Below are 18,935 nucleotides of genomic sequence, written 5' to 3' on the forward strand. Positions count from 1 at the left end.
ATTTTTTTAAAGAAATATTAATTTATTTCATAATAAATTATTTTTAATTTATTTTATAGTAAAATTAATTTTGATTATTTGGAAGGAAGATTAAATTATTTTATAATAAACAAATTATTAAAATTTTATTTGTCCTAAATTAAATTGTTTAATTTGAATTTTGGGTTGGATTTAAATTTGGAGTTTTGATTTTTTCTTTTCTTAATCTGACTCTGACAAAAAGAAATTTTATTTATTGATTTATCAACATAAATTTCTTTTAATTAATTTGATTTAAGTAATTAGTTGATTCACCTGTATACTTAAATAAATATTAATTTTTTTATTTAAATTAAATAAAAATAAAAATTACAAAAATATATAAAATATAAAATAATTATCTAAATGCATAACAAATTAGATCTCGAATACTTGAAAAAATTACAAAATAGATATATCTTAAGTACTTAAATTCTATTCTGTGACACAATTATGAGTGACAAATTCAATATATATTTAATGAAGAGATGCGTGTAAACTCTGAATACAGTCTTAATATTCGAGATACGTTCGAACGCATAATACAGGTCTTAAAGTTGACGAAAAATATTTTCAAAGACTGAAAGTAGAGAACAAAAACTAAAATTTGATTTTTTTTATCTTGAGGAGTTATATTGTTATTTTAAAGAATAGACAAAAAATTCAATTAATAGTTCACTCGTTAATATGAACGATTTTGGAGGTAAAAAAATGTTAATAAAGGTATCAGAATTATCTATAATTAAATCATTAAAACAATAATAAATTTATTTTATTGGTACGTGGTGTTTTCGATTTTTGTTTTGTGGAATCAAATTTAAATCTATAATATTTTTTCTATTTTTATGACCAAATGCCGATCTTGGCACTGATTACAAAACAAAGGATTCTCCGATTCAATCCTTTTATTGATTTATCAATATAAATTTAATTAATTTAAGTTATTCGAATAATTAACTCACTTATTTGTACACTTAAATAAATAATAAGGTTTTTTTTGGGTTCGAATACCCTCCTATGTATGCGGCAAGTTATTAGTCCTGTTGCCAAAAAAACATAAATTGCTTCTGCTTCCTCGTAATTTTTTTTTTTTACTAACATTACGAAATCAATGTTGATTGAGCACACCCACTGACCCACTTACTAACCCACGACCGAAGCGTGCCAGTTTCTGCGTCCCGATTCCTCAACTAAAAAATATTCAAGAAAGGAAAAAAAGGAAAAAGTGAAAAACTATTGCAACCTTTTTTTCTACATCTTGACCGAAGCTCAGAGAGAGAAAGAAAGTTTTAGTTCCAGAGCGAGAAAGAGAAGAGACACACAGAGAAAGGTAGCAGATCGTCCATGGCGTCGCCCACCAAGGAACGTGAAAACTTCGTCTACACCGCCAAACTCGCTGAACAAGCCGAGCGCTATGAAGGTCCCTTTTCTCAACTCCCTTTTTTTATTCTTTTCTCCGATTCGATGTTCTTTTCTGACTCGCTGATGATTTCGTCCGCAATCGCTCGCAATTTTTCCTTGTTTATTGAGATTCCGTGGGAAATTGTACATAAGGTCTTCAATTTTCTCAAGATCCTCCAACAAAATATTTAAAAAAACGCAAATTTCTTGTTTTATGCATAGAAATGGTGGATGCAATGAAGAATGTAGCGAAGCTAAACGTGGAGTTGACGGTTGAGGAGCGAAACCTTCTGTCAGTCGGGTACAAGAATGTAGTTGGGGCTCGCAGGGCTTCATGGAGGATTCTCTCCTCCATTGAGCAGAAGGAAGAATCCAAAGGGAACGATGTTAGCGTTAAGCGGATCAAGGAGTATAGGAACAAAGTTGAATCTGAGTTGTCTAACATCTGTACTGATATCATGACTGTTATTGATGAACACCTTATCCCTTCTTGTTCTGGTGGTGAACCTAGTGTATTCTTCTATAAGATGTGAGAGCATTTTGTTGTCCCCTTTCATTCTCTCTAATGTCTTTCTTTTTGAGGAATTTGGAATTCATTGTTTTTGTGTCTTGTTATGTTATTTGCAGGAAGGGCGACTATTATCGGTATCTGGCTGAATTCAAGTCTGGAGATGAGAGAAAGGAGGCTGCTGATCAGTCCATGAAAGCATATCAGGTTTTCTTCTATTTATTTGTGTGCTTTGAAGCTTCTTGATGTTTCTTCCCTGCCATGCCTTGTGTAATTATTCCGTTCATTAAACCAGAGAAGGGAAAGTGTTTATGTGTTATGTCTTATCTTTCCTTATATCTTCGGAATGGCAAGAATTAGAATTCACACAAGAATGAAATTCTTTTTCATGGTTCGGAACAAATAAAAATTAATCATTTTAATTCATTTTAGAATTCCAATTTTCATGTTTAGTCCAAATGGTTTTATCAAGGGTAAAATTGTAAAAGAAGATAATTCAACTCATTTTGAAAGTCATTCCAAACTAAAAATTTGAATCCAATTCTACTGTTATATTAGAGGCAATCTAAACCATGGAATTGAGTTTCTGTTGAAATTAGCATAGAGAGAAACTGATATGAAAACAGAGGAGGGAGAGTTTTCTTATTCATGCATTGAGTACAAGAACTAGAAGACTTTGTGAACCTTGTGAAGCTTATATACAAAGGCTATCAAGCTAGCTCCCTAAATGAATTATCCAACGTGTCACCCTTTAGTTACTTACTTCAACTTATTCCTGAGTAACTAACTCGGCTGCATATTACAGTGACAGTTTCAAGTAGAAATGGATTCTTTCTTAATAGAATTATTTTCTCAATTTAAAAACTTTCCAATCACACTTGAGCAACATTTATCGGTAAAAAAGGAGAGACGGGAGCCAAGAGCACAGTGTGTGCTTACTCTTTGGGCATGACATTCGTTGTACATGTGTTTTGGTCACTGATCTATGATCAGTTAAGTTCTGCCAGTGTGGAATTTTAGCATGAGTAGGTCACCGTTTAACAATTTTTCTTCTACCATTGCATGTTAGTGTTGATAAATTTGTGAATATTGCAGGCGGCTTCTACTACTGCCGAAGCTGAGTTACCTCCAACGCATCCCATTAGATTGGGTTTGGCTTTGAACTTCTCTGTTTTCTATTATGAAATTTTGAACTCTCCTGAAAGGTATGCCAAATATTCCGTTTTTTCCTGATAGTATTACCCTTTCTTCTTGGTGTGCGATTGTCTGAGCCAATCTGTTTGACAAATTTAACATGGTACTCCTAATATTCCAGGGCCTGTCACCTTGCTAAGCAGGCATTTGATGTAGCAATTGCTGAGTTGGATACTCTAAGCGAAGAGTCTTACAAAGACAGCACATTAATTATGCAGCTTCTGAGGGACAACCTTACCTTGTGGACCTCTGACATCCCTGAAGATGGAGGTAATATTATTAATGGAAGCTTGGTCTGCAATGTAACTGAAACATATGAAATTCTTTAGCTATAGAATTCCTTCACATTTTTATTTGTCTGTTGAATTTTGTTTACTTCTTCTATCTGTGGTCGTTGTTATCCGGTTCCAATATCTCTGATTTCCCTGATCAATCAAGTTTGTCTGTCTTCAACAGCTGATGAACAAAAGGTAGAGTCCGCACAAGCTACCCAAGGGGAAGACTGAAGGCATAGGTAGGTTATGTAGCCTCTTAGCATATGGTATTTGGCGTTTACTTGTTTTACCCTAACAAAGTTATGTTTTGCTTTTGCAGTGAGGTGAAGCATGACATATTGAATAGGAGTTTGTGGTGTGCATAGGAGACGTTTGCAACTCTTGGTAGTGTACCATTACATTAGGATGTTGTAATAGAACATGAAGAGAAGCTTGCAACTCTTGGCAGGGTACCATTACATTAGGCTGTTGTGATAGAACATGAATTTGGTCTCTAGAAGATTTCAAACCATAGGTCTTTGATGACATTTCATTCTATGCATTTCTTTTCTGCTAGTTGGAGACTGCAGTTGAGATTGCAGGGTGTTTGGCTGTAATTTAGTTTATTGCTTCATTTTGACTTAACAACTTTCCAAAAGAATGCTGGCTTGCATTATTTCAAGTTTTCAACAATTTACAGTGAAGAACGTTGGTTTAAAGTTGTGCCAATAGTGAATACATGTTCGGAGATTTTTAGGGACTTGACGTTTTGGATATTGGCTTTTGTCATCTGTATCGACGTTTATTATCATTTTATGGAAATAAAAAAGTATTTTTAATCCTTTTGTTTTTTAGAAAGCAAGTAGGTATAAACTTTTTAACTAAAGACAAATGGAAATAGGCATTAGAAAGAAATTCAATAGGTATAACAATAACAGGATAAAGTATTTGTCAAAAGTTTTAAAATATTTAAGTTTTATTTTATTTTAAATTTGTTTTAAAAATGTTTAATTTGCATCAATTGTATTCCTTGGTAATTAAATATTCAAGAAATTTATGATAAATGAAGCTATAATATTGAGTGGGTATGTTTAAAACAAACACAATAATTTTGTGCGCATTAGATGTGAACATTATATAAAAGAGTAATGATGGATTTTAATAAATATAAGATATTTTATTACATAAAAAATAAATATTTTTTAATATATAATATTTTAAATGCCAATATAATTTTTTATTTTTAAATAAAAAAATATAAAATACATAAATACAAAAAATATGAGTATTTTTTATTCATTAAGATTAATTATTATGTAAAATTTTATAATATTAAAAAATTATATTAAAATAATATTTTAAACTGCAATATAAAAATATAAAATAATTAAATTCTATTTTGTTACTCGATAAATAATTAGATTATTATATTTAAAATTTATTAACTAACTACTTTTGTTAAAAATATTATTATATAATCTAAATATTTTTATCAAAATATTTGTAAAATTTAAAATATTTAGAATATTTAGAATATCACTTAACGAAAGAAACGCTTAATGCCAAGAGTTGCACATTGGTAAAAGGCCAAGAATTTTGTGTTTGGCTCGATTGTATTTAAGATTATCTTTTTAAAATTGTTGTTAATAAAAACTGTTGCAATTGCTATACTATTTTACACTTTAAACTGTTTTCAGTTGTCAGAAATGCTGTCGAAGAAATTCAGAAGAAAATTTTGTAATTCTGATAGAGACAAAAAAGAAAGCGAAAGGAAGATGCAGTGGATAAGCGGAAAAATTATTTGTAGGCCGAAAGAACAAGACAAATTAAACTTTAAGGATCTAAAAGTCTTCAATCTTTGCTTTGTTAGCTAAGCAAGAGTGGAGATTACTGACTAAACTTAATTTTCTTATTTCTAAGGTTTATAAAAATAAATATTACAGATTTTCTAGTTTTTTATGGGCTGAGATAGGAACCAACCCCTCATGGGGTTGACAGTGCGTGTTGGAGGGTCGAAAAATTCTGAAAAAGGGCATTATCTAGAGAATAGGATGAGGCAGCATGATAAATATTACACAGAATTTATAGGTCAAAGAGTTTACTTCAATAACACCTATAACTAATGTAAATACAGAATACACTCCACAGTGAATTACAGAACTAATGCTACTAAACAGACAATGGAATCATACAAAAATAAAAAAACATTTCAATCCCTCGATAACAGAGACAATTATTGACACATAAATTATAAACAGAAAAGACTACATTACCTGGTTAAAAGAGAAAAAAGGAATATAGAGCTTAAAAGCCAACCTAAGATAAAAAAATTTTTTTATAGAAGCTAACACATAATAGATTACGAGTTAAAGAAAAGCTCCACACCCGAATTTTTCAAGTTAAGCCTATCTGCCACGGTGTAACTCAGCAGACAAATCGATTTCACACTGTTTATGAATTTGTCTAGATTCAGCAAAAATTTAGAGGCTATTGGATATTTATCTTCCAGCAGTTACCGATAAACTTTGGCAGATTTAAAAATCCAAAAATGAACAAATTTTTAAAAATAAGCAGAAATTATCAGTAAAAATTGTTCACGATGCTCGAAAGCATTACCTTTCTATTTTCCCTATTTGAAGATGACCTTACCTATACCTTTTATTACTTCAGTTACATAGTTTTTTAATGTATTGGTGGAACTTTTTTATGTGGGTCATTATTATATTTGATGCTTGTTTTGGACCAACTTTATTAAAGAATAAAAATAATTATCTTAAAAAAAATGAAAGAAATGCTTAATGCCAAGAGTTTGCACATTGGTAAAAGGCCAAGAATTTTGTGTTTGGCTCGATTGTATTTAAGGTTATCTTTTTGAAATTATTGTTAAATTAATCTTTAAGTTTTTTTTAAAAAATGAGATGTCAGAAATATATTTGATATAAATAAAAAAAATTTAGAATAAAATTAAAATAAAATAAATTTAATTTTTTTTAAAAAAATTTAAAGACAAAAATATATTTTATTCATAATAATAATAATTTAATTTTTATATAGAGACTATTATCTATTTAATTGAATAAATATATAATTTATTATAATTAATTAAATGGGGCTATAAAAAATTTTTTTTAATCAAGTAAATTGGACGGTTTTCAATCCTTAGCATTACATCCATGCTTTACACAGCTACACAACACATTCAGTCACTTACACACGCTACATGGATATTATGAGTTCTTTAAACAACATACAGTGTCAGCTGGGATTTGAACGATGAGTGCAGCTTGCAAGAGGCATATAAGTATGTCATCTATGCTAGGAATGAGGCTATAAAATTTATTATACTATTAGTATATTAGAATTTTTCTTTCTGAATCTTGTTTCTGTATTTTTCTCTGTTGGACTTGGTATTTTCGGTCCTCTACTGTTATAGAGTTATTTCCTTTAATAATAATAATAATCAGAAATTGTCAAAATGAGATGTATAACCTCAGCTACGTGTTCGCGTTATTACTTACTTCGTTTTCCATTGAAAATTCTTTTTTTCTTATAAAATAAATAAATTCTAAAATAAATATTTATGAGTTATAAGAAAAAAATTTATGTAATAGAATTATTTTTATTTAAAAGTTTTATTAAATACAAATAATTGTGAAATTCTAACTATAAAACAACATATAATTGAACTACCATTTTTTTTATAGAATTGAATTATTATAATATTTTTTTAGATTATGTTATGTATACACTAAAATCAGCCACTAAAGTTAGCCACCAGTATAAAATACATGCTGAAATATAAATACACTATAAAAATAAATTAAACCACACATATATTTATACACAAATATATTAGTGGCTAATTTTAGTGTACAGATAGCATTTTTCTATTTTTTTATATGATAAAATATGTGAATCCTAGATATATGGTCAAAATGATAACTTCAGCTACTATATATTGTACCTTATATATTCTTCTTAAATAATGATGATGTCATTGATAAATGATAAGTAACACATGAATGATCGAATACAAATTGCAATCTAAAAGTAGGTAGGAGGAGCGGTTATTGAGGTGAGAATAATAGAAAGAGAAGGATCGGAGGGAAAACCGGGTCAAAAAAGAATTCCCACCACATGAAAATAACAAACCATAAGCATTAGTGAGGTATAAAAGGGGGGTCCTGTGGCATTTGCAAATCATCCCACCCTCAATCACTAAAGCAACAAATAAGAAAGAGTAAGAGCAGTAATAAAACCAAAAACAAAGAAGAGAAAAATGGCCAAGTCCACCATCATGGTCATTGCAGCTCTCTGCCTTATGTCCGTTGTTGGTTCGGCCTATGGCTATGACAAATTCTTTGTTGAAGGCAAAGTTTACTGCGACACCTGCCGCATCCAGTTCTTGAGCCGCGTGAGCGAGTTCTTGCCAGGCGCCACCGTGAGACTGGAGTGCAAGGTAGCTGCAAACGAGACCATCACATACGTGAAGGACGTGATGACAGATGCCGCAGGAAAATACTCGATTGAGGTTGAGGGAGATCACGAGGAAGAGTTGTGCGAGGTTTTCTTGATTGACAGCCCAAGACAGGATTGCAATGAGATCAAGAGTGAGGTTGCTAACTTGGAAACTGCCTCAAGGGTTTCCCTTACTCACAAGAACGGCATTGTCTCCGCCGTCCGCGAAGCCAATCCTCTTGGTTTCTTGAAGGCTGTTCCTCTCGCTGAATGCCCTCAGATCTTCAAGGAGCTTGGCCTCAACGCCAATGGCACCGCCAGCGACTCTTAATTAAGACCCAAACCTTCCACAACTTTCTTTCTTTGTAATAATAAAGTTGATCATTCTTCGAATCCCTTTCAAATTCTAATTCTCTAGCTAGCTGTTTCATTATCTCTATCATGTAATCTGCTGATTTCAGCTTGCAATGCAATGAAAAGGATTCTCAATCGTTTCAACTAAATATCCGTATTATGCATGTGTTTCTTACTCTCTTAACTCTTCTCTCTATCTAGTTCTGTTTTCGAGTTGAGTTCTTTGTTTGGTTGCGTAATTCATCGACTTTTTTTTCTAATGAGAAATATTAGGTAAACAATAACTATTTTGAACAACGTGAATAATTACTCATCAAATAAAAATATACTACATCTTAATTTAATGTTATTAATTTAAATTTATTTTTTTAATCCTATTAATTCATATTATTCACACATGGTTCAAAAATGTTCTTGGTTCTAATTATATTCTGAAATTCGTAACAATTGTTTTGGTGGTCAGATTATGATCATCTCTTAAAATACGAATCTTTAAGATTAAAATACTATTTATCTAACTTTTTATCAATTATTGTAATTTATATAATTGAGCTTTTTAACTTAAAAAAGTATAGTACGACAGTTTAAGAAACTAAACTAATTTATTAAAAAAAATAAATATTAATATTTAATTTAAAAAATATATAAATAAATATTTTTTAAATATTTAAAATTTATCATAAAAAATAAGTTCGATAAATTTGACATTAAATTTATAGACATAAGAGAATTTGCTTTATTTGAGTAATAATACTGTTATAGCAATGCTTGATATCATACCGTCACATATATTAATTAGCACTTTAAATGGATTGAAGTTGGAAATGAGAAGGTAGTTCTTTATAAAGGAAAATTATTATTCACCACCAAGTAGATCTTTTGTCTTTTTGTGTCTTAAATTCAAGAGTAAGAAATATGCGGTTTTTATACAAAAGAAAAAAGGACTCTTAATTTAATAATTTTAGGGTATTTTGGGAACTTCTCAGGCACCATGAAATTAAGATTATTGGATTATGTTTACAAAAAATCCAATGCTTGAGATTAAATTTTTTAAAAATTTCTTAAAAATTAAACAAAAAAATATTATATATTTTAAAATTCTAAAAGTATCAATTTGAGAAATACTACTTTAGACGAATGCCGGTATCACCGAGAACAAGAAGAAGCTTATATCCTTAATTTTTCAACAAAACACCTCCGCAATGGACTTGGCTTCCTCGATGGAATCAAATTAAAGTATCAATTATTGAAGTATTATTTCAAGTTAACATTATCTCTATTATCAATTATCTCCAATTTTGGCTAAATTAATTATTTTAGTATGATGCAATATTGGAAGCACTACAAGTAAAATTACAATAAAATAATAAATATCTTCAACAAATAATAGAATCAAAATAAAAAAAAAATCTACAAAATTGCAGACTCATTTTGATTAATTTAACCATTACATACACATGAAGTCCCTTTTGATAGCCCCTTTTGGTAAATTGCGTGGCTTGGGGACTCTGATTTTGGGATCATTTATGCTGGCTTTTGGGTGGGATAAGGAAGAGTGCTTCCTTTTGTCTAACAAATTGGAGAAGATGATTCTCCCGAGCGAAAGCTGTGTGGCGACTGGCGGTTTGGCCCATGCTGCTGCCTTTCATGGACAGATTTATCGGTTGTTACGAAAGGGTTTTGATAGATTGAAAAACGATTTGTTTTTTTCGTGTTTGAATCAGAAGAAGATAGTGTTTTCTTTGGAGATTTGTCTTGGCCTTTAGTTAATACTGTTGCGTTCTCTGTGATTTTGAGTGAGAATTATACCAATGATGAGAAGCTGGTGAGTTCTAAGGAGGCTGCTTTTAGAATTTTGAAACGCTTATTATCCTTTCGCTTAATCTTTATGAAATTTTACATAAATTTAACCTCAACCGTTGGAATTTATGTGAATGTAATCTAATTATTATAAAAAAAAAATGCTTGAATTGATTTTAGACAGACCCCTAATATAACATTTTGATGGAGTTATGTAACTATATGAAGACAGCTAATTATTAATTCCTCACAATCACGCAATAATTTTTATTTTCCCTGAACAAATCGAAGACAAAGTACACTTTATTTTATGAAAAAAAAAATAATTGTATTCATAAATCGACTCTCCAAATTAAACACTTATATACTTTTAAGTAATGTCATATTAATTTTGAGAATTCGTGAAAGGGCTTTCTATAAATTCAAAATAAGCATTCTTTGTATATATCAAAAAAAATTAAATACTGTTTATTTCATCTGAAAATGTTAAGAGATTCTAAATCATCAATGATTTATTTTTTATTTTATTCTCTAATTATATTATATAAATTTAAAGTACACATAAATTAAATGATAAGGGTGTGTCAATATATATATTTTTTAGTGTGACAATAGTCTCTCTTAAATAATAATACATACTATTGAGTTTAGTAAATAATAACAAATAGTTGATGATGACAAACATGTTGAAGTTGGGTTAATAGTTCAATTGGATTTGATATGTTAATTAGTGATACAGGTCCAAGGAGCAAGAAAACCAGCCCAATAACAAGCAAACAAAGGCAATAATGGTTCAAATCCAGAAGCTCCAACTGAACTTATATCATCATGAGCAAGCTAAAAAAAGAGTAGCTAATCAACAAGGAAGGAAGAAAGAAAGAAACCTGGTCCAAGAAGCAAGAAAATAGGTCTAATAAATTAATGAAGTCCAAAGGAAAAAGAAATTTGAAATGCTAGTGTGAAGAAAGAAAATTGGACCAAACATAAGCATAAGGCCTAACTAGGTGATCCATGTCCAATTTCATTTACTCACTTAGATGCCAACTAAAGAATTTGAAATTCATTTTCATCTAAACCTTTTCACAATCACCGAACTAAAACTCTATCTTTTCTCTCTTCTATCTTTTACATCACCTATGTGTTTTCTCCAAAAGTACAAAATCAACCGTTGAGATGCTAGATGTCTTTCGGATATAACGAAAAACAAAAGGCAGTTCTTCATTGCAAGTTATGGCTTTCCAACAATACACAAAAAAAGGGGGAAAAAGCTTCTTGATGAAGAAGTCAATTCAATGAAGTCAAAAGTAAAGGATCTCTCTAACTTAATCAGGAGACAAAGATAGATTATTTTCACTTATATCCATGTTGATAGCTTGATTGAAACCTACCTTCTTCTACACATACCATTTCGGAAAATAATGAAAAAAATGATGGCTATTTATCTGTGTTGTGAATCAATGGATGAGATTATTTTTTAGAGTCAAAGTACAAGATTAAGGGTTTGAATTTATCAAATCCATTGAAGATCTTTTTTCAAGGAAGCTACGTTATTTGTCTCTAATTTTAAATCCCTAATTTTTGCGAATGGTGGAAGAAAGAAGAAGAAAGACCCCAACTAGTCCTAGATTCAAGAAGCTAATTTTGTGAAGTAAGCCCTAGATATTGAGACAGAGCTCATACAAATAGTACAATCACTTCAGTTGAAAAAGAAGGAGAGAGAACCCAAGAGAAAAATCAAAGAGTGAATTCTCACTATTGAGTTTGAAGTCTTGGAAGTATTGCACCTACAATAAAGGGAGTATTCTACCAAGATGAAGAACAGTGTTTTGAGTTTAGAAGTTGGGTTCAACGCATAGAGTCACAGCTGTGAATTATCATTTCCTTCATTGTTTACTGCTTGTGTTTCTGTTTTAATGCATATCTTTCTTTGTTTTCTTTAAGAGGTAAAAGGCAAGATAGAAAGATATTGTGAAAAAGCCATAAAGTGAAAAAGGTTGAGTGAAACACTTGAGAGAAAAGTCAAGAGTAATTTTAAATTTCTTTTGGTTGTATTTTCGGTGTTGTATCAAGTACCTGAGAGGTATCCCTTGCTAAGTTGGGTAAGTACTTAATGTGTCTAATTTAGGTAGTTACATAACCAAATCAAGTTCACATTGGATCTTGAAGTGTCTCAGATAGGATTACGTCGAGTCCTAGAGAATTGGTGTTTGTAATACTTAAAAGATAGTAAAAATTCCACCAATGTTATGGTGAAAACTGGATGTAAGTTGTATGGGACAAAACAACTAAATCAGGATATATAATTGTGTCATCTTCTTCCTCTCTGCTTTAGTTCTATTTTTTTTATTTTTATAAGACAAAACAAAATTGTCTCCTGCATAATCCGCAGCATAGACCAAACTGAAACCAAGTTTAATTTCTGGTTTGAAGGCTTAATTAATCAAAGTCAAAGAATGTCATAAATTCATCTCCTTCCCTTTTCTAAGCCTCCTGAAACCTTTATATACCATTGTAGAAGTTATTTACTTGTTCAAACTAAGTTTTTAATTATAATTACACACATGAATTTACAGGTGAAAGTGGGTCGAACCGATCTAAACTTTGGTTTTGACAAACCTAATTTATGTTATAAATAAATGATCCAAACTTAGGTTTATTATCTTTTCATAAGTTTTTTTTTTTTAAGTTCGAACCTGGCCTGCTTAAAATCCGACAAGTCCACGAGCTTATTTGAAAAATCTATTTCGTGAATTAGAGTTTAAAATAATATATTTAAAAAATCTTAATAAGTGAGTCGAACCGATCTAAATTATAATTTATAAAACATAATTCATTTATATATTAATTGTAAGTTATGTATCATAATCATATTTATAATTCATAAACTTTTTTTAGCAAAAAAGCTACGATCTTAATTAGTTTTGACTATTGATTTTTTTTGTTTAATATAAGTGAAAAGTTGAAAGTCTAAATTAAGAATAAATTATTTTTATAAAAAAATATTTTGACGAACCGGCCCAATAAATTTCGTAGGCATTTTTTAAAGTATATGTCTGACTTTTTTAACAATAGACTTTTTAAAAAATTCAAATCTAACCTATTTAATAAAATGAGTCGAGGCAAAAAGCCTAAAACGAGTCGAGACACGAGTTCTATTGGATAAATATTTTAATTTTAAATAAATTAAACTAAGAGTTAATAGTCAAAATCCTCCTCAAAAGATACCTCGATCTCCATTTTAGTCTCTGAAAGATAAAATTAATCAAATTCATCCCTAAATAATTTTTTTAATCACGTTCGTTCCTCCGTTAATTTCTTGATACTGCCGTTAACCTGAAACGTGAAGTGACAATGCAGCATAGTAAACGGTGTCGTTTTGCATTCTTCATCCCAAAAACAAGCGTTCTCATTCATTCTTCTTCTCGCACCTCCAGCTGATAGAGAAGCCTCACTGTCATTGCACAATGATCTCGTCACCTTTGCTGTCGCTGGTCGAAGCCACCCATGTACATGATTTTCATTGCTCCATCGCTCTCTCAATCGCCTTCTTCTTTTCTCACTCACGCATTGGGGAAGAAGGCTAAACCAGGAGCTAAGTTTCGTGACCCAATCGGCTTCTCTTTTTTCTATTTTTGTTGCGCTCAAACACCGTCATTCATTTACTTCCATGGAACAAAAAATAATCCACATTAAAATAAATCTTCCCATTCAAAATTTAAATTAATTTATCTAATGAAAATAATGAAACTAAAAATCACAACAGAATAAAAGCAAAACTACTAACTTTAAATTAGAAACTAACATAGGTTTGCATGTGAGAAAAATCAGAATAAATTTCACAATAAATTCTACAAATAAAATTTCAATTGACCAAGAATCCTTTCTCCTCTTGATAACCCACGGTGGAAAGACCCGCATGAACAGCGAGTGAGAAAGTGAGCCACCCATAAAAAGTTGCAATCGATCCGAAGAAAATAAAGCACCCAAAGAAAAAAATGAAACCCGAAGAGAAAATACGACTACAGTAGCTCATGTCACAGTAACCACCGCTGCCACCATTATTAGAACATACGCCACCACCGCCGCCTCCGGTTACCTGACCGTACCCATCTCGCAAAAGTGTTGCCGGAAGAACTCCAAATTAAGGATTTTGAACCGCACAAAATCTCGCAGCGCCACCATGCAGTACCTCAGACACAAGCATTTCACGCTGAAAAAGAAAGAAAAAAGAAAGAGATTTTTAGAGCGAACAGAGGGATGACTGTTATGATAGGTGATGATGGGGAGAAATGCGGCTTAATACCCCATTCTGGACATCAAACGACGTCGTTTCAACTTTTGGAGACAAAAAGAACAAAATTACGTCGTTTTAGAGTGTGTTATGCTGTCAATTAACGTTCAACGTCAACAAACGTTAACTACGTCATCAACTAAGATGACGGAAGGACGAATTCCATCAACGCAATTATTTTTCGGAGACTAATTTGATTAATTTTATCTTTTAAAAATTAAAATAAAGATTGAGATATTTTTCAAGTACGATTTTAACTATTAACTCATTAAACTAATTGTACATGTTATAGAAGTCTTTTCGGAGCAATTATGCTTGCATAATTATTTCATAGTTAGTTTCCATATGCAGGCTGGTATACGTCAAAGTCTTCAACAAAATAGCTTTATGGGTATTATTATACGATCAATAATTCTGTTTCTCGAAATGCGAAGACTCCTGACTCCATTATATATATAATATATGATACCAAAAATATTATTTATATATTAAAATTACTCACTAAAATTAATTAGTAATATATTTGTATAAAAATATTTAATTTATTTTTAATATATACTTAGCATTGCGGATATGATGCCCATAGCTGAATTAAATTATTCACAGATAGAAATTAAAGAAGGCTTTGTTTCTACCTATGAATAATACAAACTAAGTGGCGAATAAAATATTACCTACTAATTAATACAAACTATTCTTCTATCTATTGGCATTGCAAGTAGTCAGCATCATTAACAAATTAATTTGACCTCATTAATAATGAATATAATAGAACATGAAAGGAATCTATGATTTATCGTACCAACTTCATAATATTTAATGTTCAATTACATTTATAATTATGTAGTGAAAACTGATTAGCCGGCCTCCAGAACCACGTTGTGCACAATCGAAAACGATAGCTTCCTTAATTTTCTAAGACGAGAGGGGGAAATGAATAATTAAACTGCAATTCGCCATCAAAATTTGTGTGTTTAATTTTAAGTAGCGTGTTTACTTCTTCAAATCTTATCTCTATTTTCTTTCGCTTGACCATTTCTAATTTTCTATTGCGTTGAAATCTAGCTGTATGATTAATGCCCTTGAATTAGATCGTAATTTTATATACGAACTAGCTATATAGGGCAGAAAAATAATCTGAAATAGAATATAATCAAATATTTTTGGACTATTCGACACCATTTTAATAATATTAAGTATAACGAAGCGTACAAGTAATTCCCAAATTAAAGTTAGCAAATCAAAACTTCTTATTCTGAAACGAAATAGAATACTTGAAACTTATGCTATTCATTAGGTCAATTAAGTATACTAGCAAGTGAAGTTAGTAATTTCTTTAGAGTTTTCGCTTGGCTTTTTTCTTTTATCTCCAATTGCAAAAGTTCCTTTTGATATAATTAGAGTGGTGTATTAGAATGTATTTTCAGATTCAATTTGGTACGACATGACGAAGTTTAATTTAAAAACACTAATACTCTAATAAAGATTAAAGAATCTTATGGTAGAAGAGTAAAATTAGATTAAAAAAAGTTATTAAATTTTAAAAATATGTGGATAATAATTTTTTTATTTTTTATTAAAAAATCATTTTTATTCTTCAAAAAAATTTCACCCACCACCAAAATATTATCCTAATAAAATATAGAGTTTTATTTTTGTTTATATTAAACACAAATAGGACACACACATTCAACTCTTTCACTTTATATAAAAACAGATTTTCATTTAAAATTATTCTAGATTTGTGAAGAGGCCGGTGGTGTATTTAGTTCACTTTATTAAAGTTAATTATTCCTATCAGTAATCTTTTGTGAGGATAGGCCACTAAAAAACACAAAAATGTTTGGTAATAAAAAAAATCAGCTAAAACCAATTATAATTTATCTTATTTAACATTTATTTATTGTTGTGATAATTAATTAATGCTAAATAAGATAAATTCGAACTGTTTTTTTTTTTGTCTATCTAAAAAAACCTGATAAATCAAAAGAAAGAAAGAAAAAGAAAAACAAATCAAAGTTAAAATTGAAATAAAGGAAAATGTATTTTCCGAAGAAAAAGAAATACACTTTCACAGATAATCCATTTACAAAATAAAAGAAGAGAAAAATAACTTAACAAGGTTGAGCATCCTCAGAGCTCGTCCTCCGCCGTTTAGACGACTGATGAAAAAGCTGCCGGAAACCACCGTGAATGACGGTGGCAACATCCCACTCGTCCAAAACCAACCCCTCTTCATCATCTAATCCAAATTTCTGAACAGTGGATGATGAATCACAGATGGCGCCACCGTGACGAGCGGCGGCAGGGGACGGCAGCTTACCCTTTCGGCGGCCTGCACCGACCGGGACGTTGCGAAGGGCCCCTCCGGCAGTCCAATACCTGTGGCAGGCCTTGCAGAAATGCCTAGGCTGATTAACGTTGTAGTTATTGAAGTAACAAAACTTGGTTTCCATGCTCTTGCATCTTGGACATGCTATGATCTTGTTTGGTTTCTTCATCATCTCTTCTTGATCTTCTCCATGATCATGATCATCATCTTCTTCGCTACCATTGCTGCTTTTCTCATCTTCTTTTCTTTCTGCTGCATGCAACGTGATCGTTATGCCAAACAGTTTAATCCCTTCTCTTTCTTCTCCAGTTTTTTCTAGTGGAGCCATTTCAGAGAGAGAAAGAGAGAGAGAGGAGAGAGAGAGAGAGAGAGAGATTGATTATTCTTAATGGAGAAGGTTTAGGATTGGGGTTGTAGAGATTATGGAGATGTATATGAAGGTAGCTAGCTAAAAGTGATTAGCAGCTATTAAATAATATTGGTATTTTTATAATGCATACCAAAATTTAATTATTAATTTTTTGTCAATTAATTAAAAGTATATATTGAGAGCAAACGTGGAAAGTTAATTAAAGTGAAATCAGATTTAAATCTAAGGAAATATATATTGTTTTATGGTCTACGGCACGAAGCGCATGTGATATCTAGAGAGGCCAAAACTTGAGTAGTGGAATTAAAAAGTGTGTGAATAAATTAAATTAAAATAAAGAAAAAGGAAGAAAAGTGAGAAATAACAGTGAACGTAGTAGCTGATCATGTTGATACTTAGCTACGGCTTAATGTTGAATTTCACTAGTGCTCGAGCGTTATAGTTAGCTCCAATTATTTTTCTTTCAAAGGGTTAGAAAGAAAGCAGAAATTTATAATTTATTTGTAGTCGACTTTACATAAAAAAATTTTAAATTGCTGACATATGTTATTATTTGATTTTAAAAAAATTAAGTTAATTTTATACAAATAATTTAATTAAAAATTTAATTTAAGTTAGAACAAACAATTACTTTTATCTTTTTTTACGTCCTTAAAATAATCAAATTCGTCTCCTTTTAATTTTTTATAACTAATATAAAAACTAATTGGTTGATTACTATAAAATTTAATTTAACGATAAATTTGTAATTAAATATATTTTTACAGTTTAATTTAAAAGTTATGTTAAAGAAAAAATTTAGTAAAAAAACAGAGACAAATGGTACCATTTATAACTTTTTGTTCGTATTGCAACTTTGGATTCCTAATTTTTCCTTTTTTGTCTTTCCTACTCAGACCAAAAACGTAAATTTTATTTTTTTTTAAATACCAAGCTTTACTTTTTCAAATAATTTGTATATATATCTTTGACGAAAATTAAATAAATAAAAGTAAAAGATAAATTTAAAGAAAGATTGGTAAAAAAGATGAAAAAGAAGAACATATCAAATTTATCATTTAGGGATAACACGCATAAAAAACAGAATTTTTTTAAAGTGGTTATTTGATCTATCCAAATCAATTTTTTTTAATATTTATATAAAATAAATCGATTTTTTTCAAACTAAATGGTAACATGTCTCAGCGATTCAAAAACAACTTTTTATGAAGTCTATTACAAGTAAATTTCCACCTTGAAAGAAACTCAACAGCAAGAATAAGTAGAAAAAAAATTAGAAAGAATTCAACAAATAAATCATTAGGATTATTAGTAAAAGGAACTTTCATGTTATTACATATGGCTAATAAGGATATATAATTCTATATACTATTGCCAAACCACTAATAAATAAACACAAGAAGTCAGAAAATGAAGCTCGGGGAAGGAGCTTTGATATTTCGTTTTATTTACCGATGAAACAAAATAACTAAGTAGAAATTCAAAATGAGGAACACTTTGAAATTTTATTATTTCAACTTCGCCTTGATCAGTTTGGTACTATTTGATGCAACGTAACGAGATGGACTTACATATATTCTATTCGTGAGTTAGCTAAGATGCGTCCAAATGAATGGTCCAACATTGACCTTTTTGGTGCTTTTTTCGAATAAATAAAGAACTACGCAGGTCGGTATCGAATTAGATTTTAAGATGGTGAAAATTTCAGCGGATATTGATTGTTGAAGCTCAATTAAGTTGTATATTGCATACTCCAAATGGTATTTGGTAGAACTTTTCCTACCAAAAACTTTTTGGGTTTCAATGAATCTAATTTGGGAGTATGATCACCACTTTTCAGGTTGCACCATAGGCATGGGGTCCCTATTTTTAGACTTTAGTATATGCAACATTTTATATGTTCTACTTTCCCCTTTCTTTAGTAGAGGACTCTTTATATATTGATATTATTATTT

General features: G+C 30.3%; 3 protein-coding genes across 3 annotated transcripts; 2 read left to right on the forward strand and 1 right to left on the reverse strand.

Annotated features, from left to right (window-relative positions):
• The first annotated feature begins 1,179 nt into the window (after positions 1 to 1,179).
• Positions 1,180 to 4,094, forward strand: LOC107482244 (14-3-3-like protein C). Its single transcript, XM_016102673.3, has 7 exons — positions 1,180 to 1,438; positions 1,642 to 1,948; positions 2,047 to 2,134; positions 3,023 to 3,132; positions 3,243 to 3,391; positions 3,578 to 3,635; positions 3,716 to 4,094. Exons 1-6 carry the CDS (start codon positions 1,363 to 1,365, stop codon positions 3,625 to 3,627), a joined length of 780 nt encoding a protein of 259 aa, XP_015958159.1. The 5' UTR covers positions 1,180 to 1,362; the 3' UTR covers positions 3,628 to 3,635; positions 3,716 to 4,094.
• A 3,500-nt stretch (positions 4,095 to 7,594) lies between these two features.
• Positions 7,595 to 8,285, forward strand: LOC107482245 (olee1-like protein). Its single transcript, XM_016102674.3, has one exon. The coding sequence runs from the start codon at positions 7,655 to 7,657 to the stop codon at positions 8,162 to 8,164; it is 510 nt and encodes a 169-aa protein (XP_015958160.1). The 5' UTR covers positions 7,595 to 7,654; the 3' UTR covers positions 8,165 to 8,285.
• A 7,995-nt stretch (positions 8,286 to 16,280) lies between these two features.
• LOC107482171 (cyclic dof factor 4-like) lies at positions 16,281 to 16,940 on the reverse strand. The gene has a single exon (XM_016102569.3). It carries the CDS (start codon positions 16,936 to 16,938, stop codon positions 16,393 to 16,395), a length of 546 nt encoding a protein of 181 aa, XP_015958055.1. The 5' UTR covers positions 16,939 to 16,940; the 3' UTR covers positions 16,281 to 16,392.
• Positions 16,941 to 18,935: the final 1,995 nt, after the last annotated feature.

This window comes from Arachis duranensis, chromosome 3 (genome assembly GCF_000817695.3).
Source record: "Arachis duranensis cultivar V14167 chromosome 3, aradu.V14167.gnm2.J7QH, whole genome shotgun sequence".
NCBI lineage: Eukaryota > Viridiplantae > Streptophyta > Magnoliopsida > Fabales > Fabaceae > Arachis > Arachis duranensis.

Bases quoted from the DNA above. Each gene is read 5' to 3' on its own strand.
- LOC107482244 (XM_016102673.3), top strand. From the start codon at position 1,363: ATGGCGTCGCCCACCAAGGAACGTGAAAACTTCGTCTACACCGCCAAA. The intron at 1,949-2,046 runs GTGAGAGCATTT...TGTTATTTGCAG, and splicing joins AGTGTATTCTTCTATAAGAT to GAAGGGCGACTATTATCGGT. The intron at 3,133-3,242 runs GTATGCCAAATA...CTAATATTCCAG, and splicing joins ATTTTGAACTCTCCTGAAAG to GGCCTGTCACCTTGCTAAGC.
- LOC107482245 (XM_016102674.3), top strand. From the start codon at position 7,655: ATGGCCAAGTCCACCATCATGGTCATTGCAGCTCTCTGCCTTATGTCC.
- LOC107482171 (XM_016102569.3), bottom strand. From the start codon at position 16,938: ATGGCTCCACTAGAAAAAACTGGAGAAGAAAGAGAAGGGATTAAACTG.